A 23,806-nucleotide genomic window follows, 5' to 3' on the forward strand; every position below is an offset into this window, starting at 1 on the left:
TGATTTCAGCTAAAAAAGTCATGAACATAAAAGTTGTAGAAGTCATCAAGACCTACAAATTTTATTTTGATCATTTCTTCATCCGACAAAGTGGTAGTAACATTGTTCACAAAATTTATCTCTCTTATAGTTCCATAAACTATAAGAGGGATATGTAAAATTTGTGAACAATGTTACTATCACTACGTCACATGACCAAAATAAAAGTTACAGATCTCAGAAAGTTATAGAACTTTATAGTTGACGACTTTTTTATTTGAATTCATTTTGTCAAGGAAAGCTACGTTTGAATTTCTCAAATTTGAATTTTAAAATTTTCAAACGACCTCAGATGGAGAAACTATCAAAATGAAAGTTGTATATCTCAAAAAGTTATAAAACTTTGTTGTTCACAACTTTTTCATTTGAGATCATCTCGTCAAGGAAAACTATATTTGAATTTCCAAAAATTTGAAATTTAAAATTTTTAAACGACCTCGGATGGACAAACAGCAAAAACGAAAGTTGTAGATCTCGATAAGTTATAAAACTTTGTAGTTGACAACTTTTTGATTTGAAATCATCTTGTCAAGGAAAGCTACATTTGAATTTCTCAAATTTGAAATTCAAATTTTGTAAACGACCTCGGATGGAAAAACTACCAAAATGAAAGTTATAGATCTCGAAGAGTTATAAAACTTTATAGTTGATAACTTTTTCATTTGAATTCATTTAGAGCCTCAAACGATAAATTTATGCTCGGTTTAGAATAATATGTGGGGACCCAAAATGGATTATAGACACAAGTGAATGTAAGGTGCAGTGGTATAGAAGGATACGAGCGAGGGGGAGGTCGTGGGTTTGAATCCTGGGCATGGCTAAGGAGCGGGTGTGTGTGGCTAACTAGTGGGGGCCTCCCTGGATTACAAAATATTGCTATTTTCCGGTAACTTTTCGTGATTTCTGGAAATTGATTTGTAGGGGCGGATCAATATCCAGCCACCCCTACAAATCATCAGCCACCTGGCCAACCGCCCCTATGAATTGGACATTTGTAGCCGTGGTTGCTTAGAGGCGGCTGATAAAACCACGGCTATAAATACACATGAGCCACCCCTACAAATACCTACTGACGTATCTTTTTTAGTTTTCTATACACCTCGGTCCTTAAATGGGTCCACAGACTTCTGGTGTTCCCATTCGGCCATTTCTACACCCTCCTAGTCGTGTTGGCTCGTCCAGCTTCACTTGCTAGGCACTATGCAGCCTCATGTAGTTCCAGGACATCTGATGCTCTGGTGGTTCATATAGAACATGCATTTTTCTAGCCATTTTCAGGTCCTATATAGCCTGTTCTATCACGTTTCGTGAGCTACATATCATCATGTGAGTTACAGACAATTGAAATCCAAACTAAAATATAGTTCCAAACTACACACGAGCTGAGGACTTGTTATTGAATAGAAATGCATGCTTGTACATACATGGTTACTGCAATCAAACACACCGACTGAAATTCGTACAAACCAATCGATGATTTCTAGCTAGTCACAACTTATATTAACACATGACTATCTGCAGTTTCAGCACTACAGGCAAGCTGACTAGCTGAGTAGCTGGTGTTATTCTGGCATCACAATGCAAACACGCTAGCTGCAAGCATATGCATACATGGGCAAACATACTTAATAATAAGATACAGAAGATAGTTGCTATAGATCAACTAGCTGCATGCACTTTATTCCCATCTCTCTTGCTCGCGTGCAGCTAGGTTAATTCATGGTGATGCTGGTGTTGCTGCTGGTGTTGCAGCTAGAGAGGGACTCCACCTGCGCCCTGCCTCGGGCGCCCTTGGTGCGCACGTACTTGCGGTACTCGTTGAAGGTGATGGCCGGCTGACCGTACACCGCCGGCGACTCGGGGCCCACCAGCTGAGCCGCCGGCGCGATGGGGAGGTCGCCGCAAGTGTTGCAGAAGAAGGCGATGGTGAGGCGGTCGTCGCCGGAGCTAGCCAGCGCGCGGTGCTCCACGCTCTTGTACGCGCCGTTGCTCAAGATCTGTTCCATATCCATGCATGCATCATGCATCATCGTGTATATCATGCATCATCCACCATATAAGTATATTGCATCGATCGAGTACTAGCTAGTATATATATACAAAAATTTAGTAGTGCATGCGGCATACATGCTTATGTAACTGTGTACGCATGCATTTGAATGTTTGCAAAGCATATGCAATACTATGGGTTACACTATTCAGTTTCTTTTGATTATTTCACGGTCCATCAGCCTGATGCGCACGTCAGCTCCATGCTGTGTTCAACTCTTACATACTACCGCTATATATACTTGATGTAAAGGTAATAAAGCTACTACTTCACGCAAAAACAACAATTTTCCCTCTAGTATATGTATAAAAATATAAAGATAATAACAGGGATATAATATAGGGTTAATATAACCTGAATTTGATCTCCAACGTTTACAACAAAGGCACCCGGGATCGGCTGCACCGTGACCCATGTGTTCCCCTTGCGTACCTGCGTCCCCTTGACATTTTCATCAACAAGGAGCAAGGTGATACCGCCAGGATCAGAGTGAGAGGAGAGGCCAAGGGTCAGCTCAGGCTCTGGGCACTTTGGATAGTAGTTTACACGCATGCTTGCTGTAACACCTTTGGTGTTACGAGCTCGTTTAGCACCGCGATTTAGGTCTAAGTCAAATTTTCGAAACAAGTTTCTCGAATTTTTTATTTAAAACATACTCGACGTGATGAGTGGATCCAGTGACTCAGTTGTGGGGACTCGAATAAACGCTCAAGTTCAATTACACCGTGCGTAGAGATATTTAGGAATGTTGAACGACGATTCTAGCAAATAAATAGCGAACGTCGTGTTTAATTGATTAAACACGAAAAACAATTTTTATAAATAAAATACGATACGACTGGTATATAGTACTTAAGTAAAATTCGGAGTGTGATTTTTTGTTGCATTTAAAATAATAACGAAAGTACCGCGGAGTAGCCACCGCCTCCGTTGTCTCGTCGAACTAATGGCTTTGTCGTGATGCCGCTGTTTTCCCCGTGTTGCTTTCTACATTGGTTTTGCGTGGCGAGCTTTGTATACGGCTGTTGTTCCGCTGTCGTCGTCCGCACGCAGCCAAAGCTGAGCCGTCTCGTCACGAAACGTCGCGGCACGTTTTCTTTAAGCCGTACCGTGCGAACGCCACGAGCCTTTAATGCGTACGCGACCACTGATGGCCGAGCTGTATAAATATCGTCGCCCAGCTAGTCCAGCTCACTCGCCCGCGTCGTGTTCTGGCCCTGCAACGCTGTCTGCCTCTATCCGAGCCGTGCCACTAAAGTGTCTACGCCTGCACGTTTGCTGTCGTTCAGTCGCGTCGCGCCAGGGCAAAGTCAAGGTGGGTCACCTCCGTGTCGGCAGCGTTGTTTCTCCCTCTCCCTTTCTTTTTCTGCAGCCGAGGAGCCCAGTTCCTGCTCGTCCTTTCCACTGGCTTTTCCTTTGTGCGTTTGCCCTTGTCGCTGTCTTGTCTGTCTGCCTCTGTCTCTCTGTCTCCATTGCTTTTCCAAGCCGAGCTGCTACCGCCGCTGCTTGCTTTTATTTCCTTTCCTCTGCTTGCTTCTCGCCGTGCCCTGCCGTGCCTCGCCCGGGACCTGTGTAGCTCCGCTGCCAAGCCGCAGCCGCGCCCGTGTGCCCTGCAGCACCGGCTAGGCCGCGCTCGCCGTCGTCAAGCTTTCCTCGCGCGGCGCGTCCGAGCCTACGCTGTCCCGCGCCCCGTCCGCGCCGAAGCCGGTCCTTCCCCCGCGCTAGCACACGCAACCGCACCCGCTGCCCCGCTGCGGCGCCGTTGCCGGCTCCACGCCTGAGCCTGCGATGCTGTGCACCGCATTACCACTGCTCCTTCTGTGCCCGCACGCCGGTGCCCGCGCGCGCGTCTCCGCCCCACTTTCCCCCTGCCTGGTTCGCGCACGTCTTGGTCTGGCCGCCCGTGCTCGGCCGTGCCGCAGCGCGCGTCCTCCCTCCCCGCGCTGCAAATGCCATGGACGCCATAGCCGCGCCACCGTGTCGACGGGAGCCGCCGCGGTCCCTGCTCGGGTCTTCGCCGTGCTGCTCGCACGCGGCCAGGCCACGACGCCCTGCCCCGGCACGAGCAGGGTCTAGCCGGGGGCGCGCCTTGTCCGCCTGGTGCCCGGGAGCCCGGCCTTGCCAGCCACCATGCTCCGCAGCACCGTCGTCGCCAGTTGCCAGCCGTCGCGCCCGCCGCTGTGTGTGGCCGCGTCTCAGCGCACCACGGCAGGGAGGGTTTTGGCCACATCCGTGCGTGTCCTGGACCGCCGCTGCCTCGCGCCGCCTCCCTACCACCGGTGGGTGCGTAGGATGGCCGGAAGTTGGTCGATCGACGCCGCCGTCCGGTGCTCCTCTGTTCCTCCAGTCGTAGAAGAAGAAGAGAAGGTGAGAAAGCGAATTAAAGAACGTTACGGGGTTCTTATTGCAAAGTCAATGACTTGCATGAATAGTATTTTCGTACCGTGGGTTAAATTGAGGAAGGATCAGGGGCTGTTTCGCATATAGGTCGCGCCACCTGCCTGCCTGGGCCACCTGCGTTGCCGCCTGGGCCATTGGTGCTGCTGGCGTGGGCCTGCTGGGCCGCCTGCCGCGTTGGGCCGCCGCCTTCCCCGCTGGGCTGGCCGGTTGCCACTGCGCTTGGGCCACCCGCGCCTGCGCTGGGCCGGCCTACCGCGTGCGTCTGTGGGCTGCCCGTTGCTTGCGCCTGGTCCGGCCTTGGTCCGCTTGCGCCTGGGCCGGTCGGGTGTCACTGCCGCCTGGGCCTCTGGCCGGCCTATTTCCACGCTGCTGGATTGCCGTCGCGCCTGGGCCGCGCGTGCGCGGATTTCCGAGTTGGGCCGAATAGTTAGCTGCCGGTCCTTTTAGATTTCTAAAGCATTTGTTAATTTAGTTTCGTAAATAAACTTATAAAATTCGTAGTAAATCATAGATAAATCGTAAAAATACCAAACCAGTTTTATTGAGTTTCTAAAATCATGATCTACCTAGTAGTGTATTTTGTTCACATAGACTCGGTATGTTTTTAGGGTTGCCCTACTTATTATAAAATGTTTAATATTGTTAAAAGGAGAGCTTGTAGGAATTTCTGTGGTAAATTGGTAATAGCGTTGGATCTGAAATTTTGACAGTAGGCTCTTAGCAATATTAGGTACTCGTGGTAATTTTTGTAGCTCCAGAATAATTAGTTTGTTAGGTAGCTAATGATGCTCTATTTTGAATAAGGATTAAATTGATAGAATAAAATAAAGAAACACCTTGGTTTTTATAACTAAAATAATTATTGGGAAATAACGCCTTATCCGACAACGTGGATAGGTAGCCTAAGTACGGTCGTCGCTAGAACGAGCTCGTTAACTTGAGAGGCGTAAATCGTACTTTACGAGTCACAATTGCAGTCAATTAATTATGTCTTTGCATTTGCATCGCATTGCATCTCATATAGGTACGATGATGGATCAACGGATCAATTGAAGGATGGTTGGGAATCCGAAGATGGTGTAATGGTATTCTCTCCATGAGATGATGCAATGGGCTTGTTATTCAGCTGATGGTGGATGATCTGAAGATGCAAATACTAACTTTTTAATATATCTTACCCAGGCAAGCCCCGGTGCATAACCCCTACTTTTCTGCAGTTTAAATTATATTTGTGCATTAAGTTTTAAGGAGTTGAATGAAACCCACTTGCATATATATCTTTATCCTATGAGTCTTACTAGTATGATAGGATCGTGTAGATTGCTATGCTATAGGACTCCGATAGAAGTCGAGTGATTGCCTGTCACTCGTGAGAGATAGGAAATATATTACTGAATTATTATCACTTGGAAAATATAAATGGTGGAAAGGAAAATAGTGACCGGGCAGGGATATGGTTTGGGTATTGGTGGGTGTAAGAGGTTGTGTCGCCGTAGACGCGGGGCATGGCTTGGTTACACTGCTTTCCCTATCTGTGTCAGTTAAGGACCGGTCGTTGCATAAGACTCTAGGTAGGTCACAGACTTATTATTCCGAGCATATACTTGTGTATGGGCGTTTGGAAGACTTGTTGCTCTCTTGTCGCGGATCCGGCTCTTTTTGGACCGACTGTCAGGGTTTCTTTTTGGTGGAGGAGGTCCTTGCACCGCACTGAGTCCAGGACTCAGGGGCGGGGGCTTGGAGTCCTAGTTTGGATGGGGACCTAGACACCCGGGATAGGAGAGCGATGGGTTGGTCCTACTTGTGCCTGGGGTACAAGCGGGGCGTGTGTTTTCGGGGTACCCAGCTGGGGGCATTGATTCGCGAATCACCGGGAAATCCAGTACGGCTTGTCTATGGTTTAGCATCGTAGTAAGAACTGAAGATGAAAGATGGAAGATGAAAAAAGGAACTCTGATTGCTTACCACCTGCTTGAAAGTAGAACATGTGCTTATATAGAATGGTTAGTTAATAAACCAATACGGCTATTAATAAAAATCGAATATAAGGACACACGTTTAGTAATGCTTCCTGCAAATGCAATCAACCCACAAGCCAGATAGCCTTGCATATCCTTGGAGTCTTTTCTTTTCTCCTATCGGGTAAGTCTTGTTGAGTACAATTGAGTACTCAGGGTTTTATTCCCCCTGTTGCATGTGACCGGTGGATGCTAAAGCTGACTCTTGTGTGTGGATTCCTCCTGGTGGGCTCAACGGGGATTCCTTTACGCTGCGATCGTAGTTGTTATTTATAACTCTCACCAAATGTTTTTATAAATGAAAGTTTTATAATCTGTTGGCGTAGTTTATATATCAATACTTCATCATATCATTAATAGATGTTTATTTCCGCTATAACTCTGTTAACATGTTTATATTCCGCTGTTACATTAAGTTATTCATAACTCTGATAATATAATTACATTTCGCTGTTATAGTAAATAAATATTATACTCGGATGTTGTACTAAAAGTGATGTAAGAAATGGTTAAGAATGCTGTAAGCTTTATTCTCTCATTTGTGATCCTGATGGTAAAAATGTGGATTTTTGGGTTCTCCCCTGGGGTGTGCCCGACAGAACCGAGTAATTTAGTGTTCTCCCTCGAGTGCTTAGTGACTAATGGAAGACAAGCACTCCTGTGAGGTATTAGATTAGGCGGTTCTGTCACACTTGCTGAGATGCCCTTACTTCCACCAAAGGCCATGTGAAGGTAGTCCTCATCTAATCCTAAGGTGCTTGACATGGCCTTGAGCAGTACTTCACTCAGATTCATTAGCTCGGATGCAAACTTCTCAGTCACCTCCCTGCACATACATACAAAGAGACATAAGTTTCTTGACATATGTATGAGCTTTCATTCATGATTCATATATATGTAAGGGCTTTCACTCATCTCGCACGTCATAATCGTATAGAAGTTAGTTTTTTAATTTTGTATTTCAAGCTACTTGGCTTTCATCAAGTTGAATTATTGCACACCGATACATCTGGTAATAAGAAAAAGAAGCAAAAGACATCTGAATTCTAAGTTGGATCACACAGTTAACATAACAAAAGATATGGTAGACACCATGCATAATAAATAAATTGCAGAAGAGAAAGTTAAATTAAGCTAGATATCAGATCGTCTCATTCACGTATTACCTCAGGTGACGAGGCATCTCTGGCCACTTCTCAAGGTTCTTCATATCATTTGGCAGGAGGTTTAGGAAGTAATAGTCACTCCAATCTAAGGTTGCACCTTTCTCAACTCCAAGGCGGCTCCCATAGCCCTCGTATGTCACCGGTGAGTTTGCATATAATTTTTTCTCTTCCATAGGCAGGTCAAAGAACTCCCTCCATGCCTCTCTCATCCTCTTTACTGAATCGATGCCCACACCATGATTCACTACTAGGAAGAATCCCCAGTTCTTGCATGCTTCACCGATTGCTTCTAGCACCGCTTGGCGATCACTACTATAGGAATCAATTTGCGCAGCGTGGCCAAAATGGGCTCCGTGGCGGACACCTCTTTTGCCCACCATGGTTAACCGGTGGCCGGCCACCGAGGCTGGCCACCGAGGCGCCCGCTGCGGGAAAAGGGTTTACCACGGCGGGCCACCTTACTTGCCCGCCGTAGGAAATCGTTATTTAGCGCGGCGGGCGGTATGAATCGCCCGCCGCGGTTAATACGATTTACCGTGACGGGCTCTTTAAACTGCCTGCCGCAGTAAAGAGTTGATTTACCGAGGCGGGCGCTTTATCTTGCCCGCCACGGTAAAGCCTGTACAAATACACAGCAACACCCCTTCATCTTCTCCACGGGTCTTCCTCTCTCAAACTCATGGGGGGGGGCTTTGCCCTAAAATTTGAGGAAACTTTTGATTTGAGTTGAAGGGCTTGGATTTGAGGGAGGAGGACATCATAAGAGGTTCATAAAGGCTCTCCCTCTCTCCTTCCATCCTCTCTCTCTCTATTTCCATCACCTAGAGTTCTCTCTAGATCTAGATCAATTTTAATGGAAAAAATGATGTCATGTATTTCTTTAACTTTAGATTCATCATAGATGCATGCTTCATCTTTCACATCGTCATTTCCTCTCTTTTTCATGATTTTGGACGTAAAAATCATCAATTTCTCCTAATTCTTCTTTATTTAATGTTGATTGTGATGGATAATGTTCACAGGTATGATGGATAGGTCGGAATGGATGTACCGGATCGATAGAGTGAATGATCCGCGGTACCTCTTTGAATTAAGGAAGTTTATTACTACTGGTAAAGCTCACCGTGAGAGACTGAAGCAGATGACAACCATATGTCCATGTTCTCATTGCAAGAACCTGAAAGCCCACCGAGACAGCGAGGTGCAAACTCATTTGATCATGTATGGTTTCGTAGAGGGCTACATAGTCTGGACATTTCACGGTGAAAGAGTTGGTGCGAGTGGCGGTGCATCTAGAGTGAGCACTTCGACGCCGACGATGACAGCACCACCGGTGAATAAAGATCCTTTAGGAGCACCCGGCTCCTCATCATCTTCAGCAGCAGCTGCACCAACCGACAGTGACAACAGTTGTTGTGATTACATCATGGTGGATGATCTAATGCAAGATATGGCCGACGAAGCCGGTGACGGTGGGGATGGTTAGGATACTGTGAGCCAACCCGAGGATGTGCAGCTTGTTAAAGATCTAGTCAAACACTTCAATGAAGACGATGTTGTGTTGGGTTGCCCAAAGTGGTTGGAGAATTTCAGAGAGTTGAAGCAGGCGGCAGTTGATCCTCTCTATAAGGACGGCGGCGATTGTCCGAAGGAGTGCACGGCGCTTCGTTTTAACCTCCATATGTTGATGTTGAAGGCTCGTCATGGTTGGTCTGACACTAGCTTCAATGAGTTGTTAAGCTACCTTGCCACCACGTACCCAACGGCTAACAAGGTGCCCGCCAATACTTATCGGGCCAAGAAGCTGATCCGGCCAGTGGCGATGAAGCTTAGAAAGTTTGATGCATGCCCTAACCACTGCATCCTGTATCGGGGCAATGAGTATGAGAATTTGATGAGTTGTCCGCACTGCGGCTTTAGTTGGTACAAGAAAAATGCTGGTTGTCGCGTGGATGCAGAAGACGAGGGAGGCTTGCGGGGTGGTCAGAAGAAGAACAAGAAGGGGGCAAAGAAGAGCAGTGCAGCCAAATAAATCTTGGCTCAGCAGGACGATGAAGAAGAGGGTTACACGCACAGGAAAAGTCCAGCACTGTCGGTGTGGTACCTGCCCGTGACCGATCGTCTGCGTGCAATATTTGGGAACCTGGACGATGCCAAGCTCATGTCCTAGCATGCATCAGCTGACCGCCTGAAAGACGATGGCAAGCTACGGCACCCATCCGATGGCAAGCAGTGGAAGGATTTCGATGAGGCCTACCTGGAGTTTGGCAAGGAGCCTAGGCATGTTAGGTTCGCACTGAGTACCGACGGGATGAACCCGTTCGGTGAGCTTAGCAGCTCGCACAGCACTTGGCCCGTCATGCTCACCATGTACAACCTACCTCCCCATCTATGTTAGAAGCGTAGGTACCTTATGCTGACCATGCTTATCTCTGGACCGAAGCAGCCCGGCAACGATATAGATGTGTTCCTGGAGCCGTTCATGGAGGAAATGAAGATACTATTTGATGTTGGGGTCCAGATGGTGGATGCATCCCGCAAGGAGAAGTTCACACTAAAAGCAATCATCTTTGTCACCATCACCGATTACCCCGGTCTCTTCTCACTGTCGGGGCAGATCAAACAGAAGATCGGCTGCGTAATTTGCATCGACGAGACCTGCTACACTTACCTTAAGGGATCCAATAAGATGGTGTACACGAGGCACAGACGGTTCCTCACCAAAAATCATAGGTATAGAAGAAGTATTATGAACAAATACTTTGACAATCAGGACGAGCCGCAGCATGATCAACCGACGTAGACTAGTTGGGGGACAAAGGTGTATGAGATGGTCAAGGACATGGATCAGGTGGAGTTTGGAAAGAAGAAGAAGCCGCCTGAAGAGGGGACCAAGCAGACAAGGAAGCGAAAGCGGGACCACACGGAGGAAGTCCCTGCCACCGTTCCTTTCAAGAAGAAGTCAATTTTCTTCAAGTACCTGTCGTATTGGAAAACACTGAATACACCCCATGCCATCGACTGCATGCACCTAGAGAAAAATGTCTTTGAAAGCACGATCGATGTCCTGCTGGACATCAAGGGCAAGACAAAGGATGGTATCAAGTCACAGACAGATCTTGTCAATCTGGGCATCAGGCCGGACCTTCACCCGGGACCACCTCAGAACGGTAAAGTCGATATCCCGGGTGCGGCCTGCAACCTAACGCAAGACGAGAGGACGGCTTTTCTTAAGTTGCTTAGGGGTATCAAGGTGCCGACTGGTTTCTCTTCCAACACTAAGAGCCTGGTCTCCATGAAAGACCTCATAATGACCGGCTACAACTCACATGACTACCACGTCATGCTGACGGTGTTCCTACCAATTGCGATTAGGGCTATCCGTCTAGAGTACGTGAAGATGGTCATCACACGGATGTCATACTTCTTTAACCGCATCACCCAGAAGGTCATTGATAAGGCTGAGCTGCCTGCCCTGAAGGAGTTCATCGCGGAGACCCTTTGCCAGCTCAAGATGTGCTTTCCACCATCTTACTTTGATATTATGCCACACCTAATGACTCATATGGTCGATCAGATCCATCAACTGGGCCTCGTGTACCTACACCAGATGTGGACGTACGAGCGGTTCATGTCCACCCTCAACAGATACGTCCATAACCACGCTTACCCAAAGGGCTCTATGATCGAGGCATACACAACGGAGGAGGCCATGAACTGGTGTATGAGGTACATAAGAGATGGGAGGGTGATTGGGCTACCTGTCCATCACCACGAAGGCAAAACCTCAGGGATGGGGTGCACAGGCCGAAAAGTACGCACCGATGTGGCAAACCGAACGGTGCAAGAAGCTCATTACAACATCCTTCATCAGTTAGTGAGCATGGAGAAATACATTGAAAAGCACCTAGAAGAGATCCGCACCGCTAATGACGGACAGCGCACGGAGGCATGGGTCTAGAACCATCACAAGAGCAATTTCATAGAGTGGCTCAAAGAGCAACACATACCGCTTGAAGGATGCCTTGATGAAGATACGGAGACCGTTAAGAGGCTTGTGTTAGGCCCATCCAGCCAAATCGCCATGTGGCAAGGGTATGACGTCCAGGGCTACAGGTTCCACATGAAAGACAAGGACAAGAAGAGCTCGCCATAGAACTGCGGTGTTCGATACGCGGGCGAAGAAGAGTCCACGGGCCAGAGGAGGTAATACTATGGGCAAGTCGAAGAAATATGGGAACTTGACTACGGCCAAAACCTACGCATAACCGTCTTCCGTTGCCAGTGGGTCAAACCGAATGCGGTTGCAGTGGACAGTTATGGGCTAACCACCGTGGACCTCAAAAGTATCGGCTACAAAGATGACCCGTGGGTACTAGCAACCAATGTCGCGCAAGTGGCCTACAATATATATGCAGAGGACCCAAAAAGGCATGTGGTTGTGTCCGAAAAGCAGCGGATTGTGGGAGCTGATGGGGTGCAGAGTCCCGAACAATACAACAACTACGCAGAGCTCGAGCTTTTTACCGATCATCCAAAGAAGATCAAGGCCATCGAGGACCGATTCAACAAGTCCAGGATGATGTCGTGGGCCCACCCCGACGGTGAGAAGAGGACGGTGAAAGCACCTGCACCAAAATGATATATGTATCCCAGAGACATATATGTAATAATATAGCTCGATCTATTGAACACAGCACTACTCTACTACTACTACTACACAACACTACTCTACTACTACACAACACTACTCTCTACTTACACACTACTACTCTCTACTAATAATAAATATCAGTGCCCGCTGCAGTATAAAAGTTTTAGATTAATAATAAATTTTAGATTAATAAGTTTTAGATTGATAATAAATATCAGTGTTAGATTGAATGAGCAAATGCAAAAATATTAACCATGGCGGGCACGTAACAGCGCCCGCCGCGGTTAATCGATTAATCACGGCGGGCAGTCTAAGGTGCCCGCTGCAGTAAACATTTACCAAGGCGGGCGGCTTATATTGCCCGTCGCGGTTAATCCGTGGCTATATATGTGCCGCTGCTCGCCCAAATTTTCTAAGTCTTTCGCGCCCTCGAATTCGACCCCGAAGGGCTGCCAAAACTTAGTGCCGCCGCCGCCATCCCCGCCGCTGAGCTCCTCCGTGGTGACCCCTGCCCCTGTCCTCCTCCCCCGTGCCCGTGCCCTGCCCCCGTCCTCCTCTCCCTTGCCCGCGCCCCACCCCCGTGCTCCTCCGGTGCCCCGTCCCCAGAACCCTAGCTCTGGTGCGTCGCTGAGCTCCAAATTTCGCGCCGCCCTGTCCCCGGATCTGCTACTCCGGCCGCTGAGAAGTCTCACGCCACCGCCTCTCCATCCTATGCCAAGGTGTCGCCGCGTGTTAGGCCCCTTCCCCAGAACCCTTGCTCCGGCCGCCGAGCTCCTCCACGCTGGGCCCCATCCCCAGAACCCTAGCGCCGGCCACCGAGCTCCTCCGTGGCCACCGCACGTGCCCCCTGCCCTCGTCCTCCTCCCCGGTCACCGTCCACACGCCAGGCCCCATCCTCGGAGCCCGGAGCCATAGCTCCGGCCACCGACACCGAGGGCCGCCGCCGTCGCCCCCACTGACCTTGGTCGACCACACCGACGCCAAGGGCTGCCTCCTCCATCCGCACGCCGGAACCCTAGCACCGTGCTCGCTCCTTTCTTCCCCGGCTCCATCTCTGAGGTTTGAAACTGTATGTGATTTCTCCCTTCTGTGTCCATTTCTGAGCAATGCCTATTTCTACACGTGGAACTGTGATGAATTGGAACTGCCTGTGATGAATTCGAACTACTGCCTGTCTAACACTGCTACTAAACTCTGCTAACACTGCTACTACTGAACTCTACTACTACTGTCTTGCTGGCTGCTGTCTTGCTAACTAAATTGAGTAGTTCCTCTACTACTCTTACTCTTACTGACAAAATTTGATTGAGCTGTGATGGGGGTTTATTGCTGCCTATGATGCCAAACAAACTTTTGAGCTGTATAGCTCTTACTCTACTCCTCTTACTCTACTCTACTCTACTCTCACCTCCTCTAGTCTACTACTCTATCTTGATGGCCGAAGGACTTAGCCCTTTGGGGCTGAATTTTGAAACTATCTTGATGGCTTTTGTTTGGTATTTGCAATGATGATTCTTTTCACACTTCTAAGCTGAGGCAGTGGCATATGCAATGATGTGAACCCTTTTATGCTGAGGCAGCGGCGATGATGATCGAGTGCCCCCGCTAAACTAGGATGGCTTGTATACCAGATACAAGCAACCAGTTTAAAAGCGAAGTGATGACAATGGGGGCAAATCTGAGCCAACAACTACTACTTTACTACTCTATAACTATGTCTATACAACTGAAATATATATTCATTGTAGCTTTCCAATGGCGGAGGAACCGATAAGCGAATGGCGCGACCCTACCCCTAGTGCATCATCATCAACTAGCCTCGAGAGCCAAGTGTCCGTGACCCCAAGGCCAACAAAGAAACGTCGTACAGAGGAGGAAGATGATCCGACCTACCAACCGAGGGATGACGAAGTTGAAAGTGCGTGGTCTCCAAACCCTGAACAGATGCCGGTGGTGCCTCGAGAATTGAATTTCGAGGAGGAACAAGTCAGGGACAAAGAACCCCCCCGCTCCATCTCCAACCACTTCAGGCAAGTCTAGGGGTCAGAGGACAAAGCTGAGAAGGGGGAACACGGGAGGCACCGGAGGGAAACCCACGGTGAAGTCCATGTGATCCATGAGGTGGGACCAGAGGGAAACCCGTTGTCGCCACCCATGGTCCTTGCTAAGTTCAGCAACCAGGTGGCATGTATAGTCAAGGACAAGGTGGAGATCACTTGGGAGGAGTGGAACAATGTCCCGGTCAACTACAAGACACATATCTAGGGTGAGGTGATGAGGAGCTTCCATTATCCCGAGGACACCGATCTGAACAAGTGCAGGGAGTGGGTCATGCACGTGGTAGGAAGAGCCTTTAGAAACTTCAAGTCCATGCTGACCAGGTACTACCTGAAGCTAGGCAAGTCACCTTGTGTCAAATACACTATGGTGAAGGAGCATCACTGGGAAGAGTTCTGCAAACAAAGAACAACAGAAGAAGCAAAGGCAAAGAGCGCCAAGTTCAGCGCACTCGCGAAGAAGAACCTGCACCCCCACCACTTGGGCATGACTGGATTTGCTGGTAAGAGGCCCTAGTGGTGGGAGGAAGAAAGGGCTAGAGCTGCCGCCGGGCTTCTCGATCTGTACGACGGTGTAGACTTGAGGGCTAAGGACTTCATCTATGCCCGCAAGCCAAAGAAGCTCAAGGAGGGTGCGAGCAAGTTCAATGAGCCCAAGTTTGAGGAGGTGGAGAGGGCTCTCATCGAGGCCGCTAAATCCAAGGACAGCTTCGAGGTTCGCAGGGGGCAGGACTTGCTAACCCTGGCGCTGGGAACCCCCGAGCACTGTGGCCATGTCTAGGGGGTTCCCAGCGCCAGGGTCAACAAGTCCTGGCCCCTATGAACCTCGAAGCTGTCCTTGGATTTAGCGGCCTCGATGAGAGCCCTCTCCACCTCCTCAAACTTGGGCTCATTGAACTTGCTCACGCCCTCCTTGAGCTTCTTCGGCTTGCGGGCATAGATGAAGTCCTTAGCCCTCAAGTCTACACCGTCGTACAGATCGGGAAGCCCGGCGGCAGCTTTAGCCCTTTCTTCCTCCCGCCACTAGGGCCTCTTACCAGCAAACCCAGTCATGCCCAAGTGGTGGGGGTGCAGGTTCTTCTTCGCGAGTGCGCTGAATTTGGCACTCTTTGCCTTTGCTTCTTCTGTTGTTCTTTGATTGCAGAACTCTTCCCAGTGATGTTCCTTCACCATAGTGTATTTGACACAGGGTGACTTGCCTAGCTTTAGGTAGTACCTGGTCAGCATGGACTTGAAGTTTCTAAAGGCTCTTCCTGCCACGTGCATGACCCACTCCCTGCACTTGTTCAGATCGGCGTCCTCAAGATAATGGAAGCTCCTCGTCACCTCCCCCAGATATGTGTCTTGTAGTCGACCGGGACATTGTTCCACTCCTCCCAAGTGATCTCCACCTTGTCCTTGACTATACATGCCACCTGGTTGCTGAACTTAGCAAGGACCGTGGGTGGCGACAATGGGTTTCCCTCTGGTCCCACCTCATGGATCACATGGACTTCGCCGTGGGTTTCCCTCCGGTGCCTCCCGTGTTCCCCCCCCCCCCCCCCCTCTCAGCTTTGTCCTCTGACCCCTAGACTTGCCTGAAGTGGTTGGAGATGGAGCGGGGGGTTCTTTGTCCCTGACTTGTTCCTCCTCGAAATTCAATTCTCGAGGCACCACCGGCATCTGTTCAGGGTTTGGAGACCGCACACTTTCAACTTTGTCGTCCCTTGGTTGGTAGGTCGGATCATCTTCCTCCTCTGTACGACGTTTCTTTGTTGGCCTCGGGGTCACGGACACTTGGCTCTCGAGGCTAGTTGATGATGATGCACTAGGGGTAGGGTCGCGCCATTTGCTTATCGGTTCCTCCGCCATTGGAAAGCTACAATGAATACATATTTCAGTTGTATAGACACAGTACTAGAGTAGTAAAGTAGAGTAGTACTAGAGTAGTAAAGTAGTAGTAGTTAGCTCAGATTTGCCCCATTGTCATCACATCGCTTTTAAACTGGTTGCTTGTATCTGGTATACAAGCCATCCTAGTTTAGCGGGGGCACTCGATCATCATCACCGCTGCCTCAGCATAAAAGGGTTCACATCATTGCATATGCCACTGCCTCAGCTTAGAAGTGTGAAAAGAATCATCATTGCAAATACCAAACAAAAGCCATCAAGATAGTTTCAAAATTCGGCCCCAAAGGGCTAAGTCCTTCGGCCATCAAGATAGAGTAGTAGACTAGAGGAGGTGAGAGTAGAGTAGAGTAGAGTAAGAGCTGTATAGCTCAAAAGTTTGTTTGGCATCATAGGCAGCAATAAACCCCCATCATAGCTTAATCAAATTTAGTCAGTAAGAGTAAGAGTAGTAGAGGAACCGCTCAATTTAGTCAGCAAAAGACAGCAGCCAGCAAGACAGTAGTAGTAGAGTTCAGTAGTAGCAGTGTTAGTAGAGTTTAGTAGCAGTGTTAGATAGGTAGCAGTTCGAATTCATCACAGGCAGTTCCAATTCATCACAGTTCCACGTGTAGAAATAGGCATTGCTCAGAAATGGACACAGAAGGGAGAAATCACATACAGTTTCAAACCTTGGAGATGGAGCCGGGGAAGAAAGGAGCGAGCACGGTGCTAGGGTTCTGACGCGTGGACAGAGGCGGCGGCCCTTAGCGTCGGTGTGGTCGACCAAGGTCAGCAGGGGCGATGGCGGCGGTCCTCGGTGTCGGCAGCTGGAGCTATGGCTCCGGGCTCCGAGGACGGGGCCCGGCGTGTGGACGGTGACCGGGGAGGAGGACGGGGGTGGGGGGCATGTGCGGTGGCCACGGAGGAGCTCGGTGGCCGACGCTAGGGTTCCGCGGATAGGGCCCAGCACGGAGGGGCTCGGCGGCTAGAGCAAGGGTTCCAGGGAAGGGGCCCGGCACACGGCGACACCTTGGCACGGGATGGAGAGGCGGTGGCGCGAGACTTCTCAGTGGCCGAAGCAGCAGATCCGGGGACAGGGCAGCATGAAATTTGGAGCTCGGCGATGCACCGGAGCTAGGGTTCCGGGGACAGGGCACTGGAGGAGCACGGGGGTGGGGCGCGGGCAAGGGAGAGGAGGACGGGGGTGGGGCACGGGCACGGGGGAGGAGGACGGGGGCGAATGTCACCGCAGAGGAGCTTAGCGGCGGGGATGGCGGCTGCGGCACTAAGTTTCGGCAGCCCTTCGGGGTCAAATTCGAGGGCGCGAAAGACTTAGAAAATTTGGGCGAGCCGTGGCACATATATAGCCACGGATTAACCGCAGCGGGTAATATAAGCCGCCCGCCGCGGTAAATGTTTACTACAGCGGGTACCTTAGACTGTCCGCTGTGATTAATCGATTAACCACGGCGGGCGCTGTTACGTGCCCGCCACGGTTAATATTTTTGCATTTGCTCATTCAATCTACCACTGATATTTATTATCAATCTAAAACTTATTAATCTAAAATTTATTATTAATCTAAAACTTTTATACTGCAGCGGGCACTGATATTTATTATTAGTAGAGAGTAGTAGTGTGTAAGTAGAGAGTAGTGTTGTGTAGTAGTAGAGTAGTGTTGTGTAGTAGTAGTAGTAGAGTAGTGCTGTGTTCAATAGATCGAGCTATATTATTACATATATGTCTCTGGGATACATATATCATTTTGGTGTAGGTGCTTTCACCGTCCTCTTCTCACCGTCGGGGTGGGCCCACGGCATCATCCTGGACTTGTTGAATCGGTCCTCGATGGCCTTGATCTTCTTTGGATGATCGGTAAAAAGCTCAAGCTCTACGTAGTTGTTGTATTGTTCGGGACTCTGCACCCCATCAGCTCCCACAATCCGCTGCTTTTCGGACACAACCACATGCCTTTTTGGGTCCTCTGCATATATATTGTAGGCCACTTGCGCGACATTGGTTGCTAGTACCCACGGGTCATCTTTGTAGCCGATACTTTTGAGGTCCACGGTGGTTAGCCCATAACTGTCCACTGCAACCGCATTTGGTTTGACCCACTGGCAACGGAAGACGGTTATGCGTAGGTTTTGGACGTAGTTAAGTTCATATATTTCTTCGACTTGCCCATAGTATTGCCTCCTCTGGCCCGTGGACTCTTCTTCGCCCTCGTATCGAACACCATAGTTCTGTGTCGAGCTCTTCTTGTCCTTGTCTTTCATGTGGAACCTATAGCCCTAGACGTCATACCCTTGCCACATGGTGATTTGGCTAGATGGGCCTAACACAAGCCTCTTAACGGTCTCCGTATCTTCATCAGGGCATCCTTCAAGGGGTATGTGTTGCTCTTTGAGCCACTCTATGAAATTGCTCTTGTGATGGTTCTGGACCCATGCCTCCATGCGTTGTCCGTCATTAGCGGCGCGGATCTCTTCCAGGTGCTTTTCAATGTATTTCTCCATGCTCACTAACTGATGAAGGATGCTATAATGAGCTTCTTGCACCATTTGGTTTGCCACATCGGTGCGTACTTTTCGGCCTGTGCACCCCATCCCTGAGGTTTTGCCTTCGTGGTGATGGACAGGCAGCCCAATCACCCTCCCATCTCTTATGTACCTCATACACCAGTTCACGGCCTCCTCCGTTGTGTATGCCTCGATCATAGAGCCCTTCGGGTAAGCGCGGTTATGGACGTATCTATTGAGGGTGGACATGAACCGCTTGCACGTCCACATCTGGTGTAGGTACACGGGGCCTAGTTGATGGATCTGATCGACCATATGCATCATTAGGTGTGGCATAATATCAAAGTAAGATGGTGGAAAGCACATCTCGAGCTGGCAAAGGGTCTCCGTGATGAACTCCTTCAGGGCAGGCAGCTCAGCCTTATCAATGACCTTCTGGGTGATGCGGTTAAAGAAGTATGACATCCGTGTGATGACCATCTTCACGTACTCTAGACGGATAGCCCTAATCGCAATTGGTAGGAACACAGTCAGCATGATGTGGCAGTCGTGTGAGTCCGGTCATTATGAGGTCTTTCATGGAGACCAGGCTCTTGGTGTTGGAAGAGAAACCAGTCGGCACCTTGATACCCCTAAGCAACTTAAGAAAAGCCGTCCTCTCGTCTTGCGTTAGGTTGCAGGCCGCACCTGGGATATCGACTTTACCGTTCTGAGGCGGTCCCGGGTGAAGGTCTGGCCTGATGCCCAGATTGACAAGATCCGTCCATGACTTGATACCATCCTTTGTCTTGCCCTTGATGTCTAGCAGGACACCGATCATGCTTTCGAAGACATTTTTCTCTAGGTGCATGCAGTCGATGGCATGGGGTGTATTCAGTGTTTTCCAATACGACAGGTACTTGAAGAAAATTGACTTCTTCTTGAAAGGAACGGCGGCGGGGACTTCCTCCGTGTGGTCCCACTTTCGCTTCCTTGTCTGCTTGGTCCCCTCTTCAGGCGGCTTCTTCTTCTTTCCAAACTCCACCTGATCCATGTCCTTGACCATCTCATACACCTTTGTCCCCCAACTAGTCTACGTCGGTTGATCACGCTGCGGCTCGTCCTGATTGTCAAAGTATTTGTTCATAATACTTCTTCTATACCTATGATTTTTGGTGAGGAACCGTCTGTGCCTCGTGTACACCATCTTATTGGATCCCTTAAGGTAAGTGTAGCAGGTCCCGTCGATGCAAATTACACAGCCGGTCTTCCCTTTGATCTGCCCCGACAGTGAGAAGAGACCGGGGTAATCGGTGATGGTGACAAAGATGATTGCTTTTAGTGTGAACTTCTCCTTGCGGGATGCATCCACCATCTGGACCCCAACATCAAATAGTATCTTCATTTCCTCCATGAACGGCTCCAGGAACACATCTATATCGTTGCCGGGCTGCTTCGGTCCAGAGATAAGCATGGTCAGCATAAGGTACCTACGCTTCTGACATAGATGGGGAGGTAGGTTGTACATGGTGAGCATGACGGGCCAAGTGCTGTGCGAGCTGCTAAGCTCACCGAACGGGTTCATCCCGTCGGTACTCAGCGCGAACCTAATATGCCTGGGCTCCTTGCCAAACTCCGGGTAGGCCTCGTCGAAATCCTTCCACTGCTTGCCATCGGATGGGTGCCGTAGCTTGCCATCGTCTTTCAGGCGGTCAGCTGATGCATGCTAGGACATGAGCTTGGCATCGTCCGGGTTCCCAAATATTGCACGCAGGCGATCGGTCACGGGCAGGTACCACACCGACAGTACTGGACTTTTCCTGTGCGTGTAACCCTCTTCTTCATCGTCCTGCTGAGACAAGATCTATTTGGCTGCACTACTCTTCTTTGCCCCCTTCTTGTTCTTCTTCCGACCACCCCGCAAGCCTCCCTCGTCTTCTGCATCCACGCGACAACCAGCATTTTTCTTGTACCAACTAAAGCCGCAGTGCGGACAACTCGTCAAATTCTCATACTCATTGCCCCGATACAGGATGCAGTGGTTAGGGCATGCATCAAACTTTCTAAGCTTCATCGCCAATGGCTGGATCAGCTTCTTGGCCCGATAAGTATTGGCGGGCACCTTGTTAGCCGTTGGGTACGTGGTGGCAAGGTAGCTTAACAACTCATTGAAGCTAGTGTCAGACCAACCATGACGAGCCTTCAACATCAACATATGGAGGTTAAAACGAAGCGCCATGCACTCCTTCGGACAATCGCCGCTGTCCTTATAGAGAGGATCAACTGCCGCCTGCTTCAACTCTCTAAAATTCTCCAACCACTTTGGGCAACCCAACACAACGTCGTCTTCATTGAAGTGTTTGACTAGATCTTCAACAAGCTGCACATCCTCGGGTTGGCTCACAGTATCCTAACCATCCCCACCGTCGCCGGCTTCGTCGGCCATGTCTTGCATTAGATCATCCACCGTGATGTAATCACGACAACTGTTGTCACTGTCGGCTGGCGCAGCTGCTGCTGAAGATGATGAGGAGCCGGGTGCTCCTAAAGGATCTTTATTCACCGGTGGTGCTGTTGTCGTCGACGTCGAAGAGCTCACTCCAGATGCACCGCCACTCGCACCAACTCTTTCACCGTGAAATGTCCAGACTATGTAGCCCTCGACGAAACCATACGTGATCAAATGAGTTTGCACCTCGCTGTCTCGGTGGGCTTTCAGGTTCTTGCAACGAGAACATGGACATATGATTGTCATCTGCTTCAGTCTCTCACGGTGAGCTTTACCAGCAGTAATAAACTTCCTTAATTCAAAGAGGTACCGCGGATCATTCACTCTATCGATCCGGTACATCCATTCCGACCTATCCATCATACATGTGAACATTATCTGTCACAATCAACATTAAATAAAGAAGAATTAGGAGAAATTGATGATTTTTACATCCAAAATCATGAAAAAGAGAGGAAATGACGATGTGAAAGATGAAGCATGCATCTATGATGAATCTAAAGTTAAAGAAATACATGACATCATTTTTTCCATTAAAATTGATCTAGATCTAGATCTAGATCTAGAGAGAACTCTAGGTGATGGAAATAGAGAGAGAGGATGGAAGGAGAGAGGGAGAGCCTTTATGAACCTCTTATGATGTCCTCTTCCCTCAAATCCAAGCCCTTCAACTCAAATCAAAAGTTTCCTCAAATTTTAGGGCAAAGCCTCCCCCCATGAGTTTGAGAGAGGAAGACCCGTGGAGAAGATGAAGGGGTGTTGCTGTGTATTTGTACAGGCTTTACCGCGGCGGGCAAGATAAAGCGCCCGCCTCGGTAAATCAACTCTTTACCGCGGCGGGCAGTTTAAAGAGCCCGCCACGGTAAATCGTATTAACCGCGGTGGGCGATTCATACCGCCCGCCGCGCTAAATAACGATTTCCTGCGGCGGGCAAGTAAGGTGGCCCGCCGCGGTAAACCCTTTTCCCGCAGCGGGCGCCTCAGTGGCCGGCCACCGGTTAACCGTGGTGGGCAAAAGAGGTGCCCGCCACAGAGCCCATTTTGGCCACGCTGCGCAAATTGATTCCTGTAGTAGTGGATGCTCAGAGATATCATAGAAGCATGCAAGATCAATGATAGGGATGCTAAGATCAGGAGAATTCATGCTAGTTATGCTACCACAAGGACGCTCAGATGGAGGTTTGATGTATTGTTGTGGCACAGTGGGCACACCAGAGTTTGAAAGGGTTTGTACAGGTACAATGGGTTCTGGCCAGCAATGGTCATTGATAGTTGCCATGATGAGAAGTGATAGTTTCTTTGATCTGGTTGTATGGACATGAATCAGTGGGGGTATATATAGAGAGAAATTGTTTGGGATTATGAGGTTAAGGTAATATGATAACATGCATTAACGACATGGGATTTGTGTGTACTACACTATCAGTGTGATAGAATATATTGGAAGGATATTCATTCATACCTATATATACACACACAAGAAAAAATAATAAAAGTCTATCGTACTACTCGAACAATTCATTTTATCCATTTGGACATTGTACAAAATATTTACTCAATTTACTTCCAAACTATTCACATTTGTTTCACCCTCTAATGAAATCGATTGTCGCTTTCGATTTTTCCTCTTACAGGTGTGTTTCAAGGTTCAAATTCCTTGGACGACATATATATATATGCGAGACCATAGGCTATGTTAGAAACTTATGTATATGGTTTTTATTGTTATTTTCATGTGTATTTATATATCAGGATTAAAGTAACATAAAATACTTCGAACTGACAAAAAATAATTGCAAAATTTCTTATTTTTCGTAACATGGGGTATGCCAACTATCAACCTCACAAATTAATTTCAGTCGAAACACAAGTTCTACAACAAGAGAAGAAGACATGTTTCATTAGGTATGATTTGATCTCATTTCAATGCACCAAAAAGGAACGGCTAGCTAGGAGCCTAGGACGTAAAGTGGACTTTTTTTCAAAAAACATGCATGTCCATGTTTTTGCACGTGATGGAAGAGGCATTGCAAGAGTGGATTGTAGATGCACGCATCATCATTCTCCATATCTGCATGTATAGGGCTGGCTTTCTTGTACAAGCAAGAAATTTGTGGAGAAAACGAAAAAAATATTACAAGATTTAGGAACTACATGAAAAGTACTGATATTATTCCTATGGCAACCTTTTCTTTCCTTTAATTTATAATAAGGAAATTCAAAATTTTCCTATACAGAAGCATATCTCTTCAGATAGATATGATGACTCATTTACAAGCTATAAACATAAATGTTACTATTAGATGAGTTTTTCTATATCAATAGAGGCTGAATATCTATGTTGTGCAAGCAAGCCAAATAAAGCATTCACGCCAATCTTTAAAATGGAAATATTTGATATCTTAATCAACAAGGGTAAAAACACAACAATGAAACCTTTTAGTCTCCCAAACAAGTTGGGGTAAGATAGAGCTGAAACCCAACATGAGCCATCATCAAAAAGGAAATTAAAAAAGAAAAAGGACTATATATATTAGGAGACC

General features: G+C 48.4%; 1 protein-coding gene across 1 annotated transcript; it reads right to left on the reverse strand.

Moving 5' to 3' along the window:
* Window positions 1–1,751: 1,751 nt before the first annotated feature.
* On the reverse strand, window positions 1,752–22,542 carry LOC136502949 (jasmonate-induced oxygenase 4-like). Its single transcript, XM_066498192.1, has 5 exons — window positions 22,346–22,542; window positions 7,674–7,982; window positions 7,200–7,333; window positions 2,444–2,646; window positions 1,752–2,036 (listed from the first exon to the last, which is right to left on the reverse strand). Exons 1-5 carry the CDS (start codon window positions 22,540–22,542, stop codon window positions 1,752–1,754), a joined length of 1,128 nt encoding a protein of 375 aa, XP_066354289.1.
* Between the last annotated feature and the right edge of the window lie 1,264 nt (window positions 22,543–23,806).

This window comes from Miscanthus floridulus, chromosome 14, assembly GCF_019320115.1.
Source record: "Miscanthus floridulus cultivar M001 chromosome 14, ASM1932011v1, whole genome shotgun sequence".
Classification (NCBI taxonomy): domain Eukaryota; kingdom Viridiplantae; phylum Streptophyta; class Magnoliopsida; order Poales; family Poaceae; genus Miscanthus; species Miscanthus floridulus.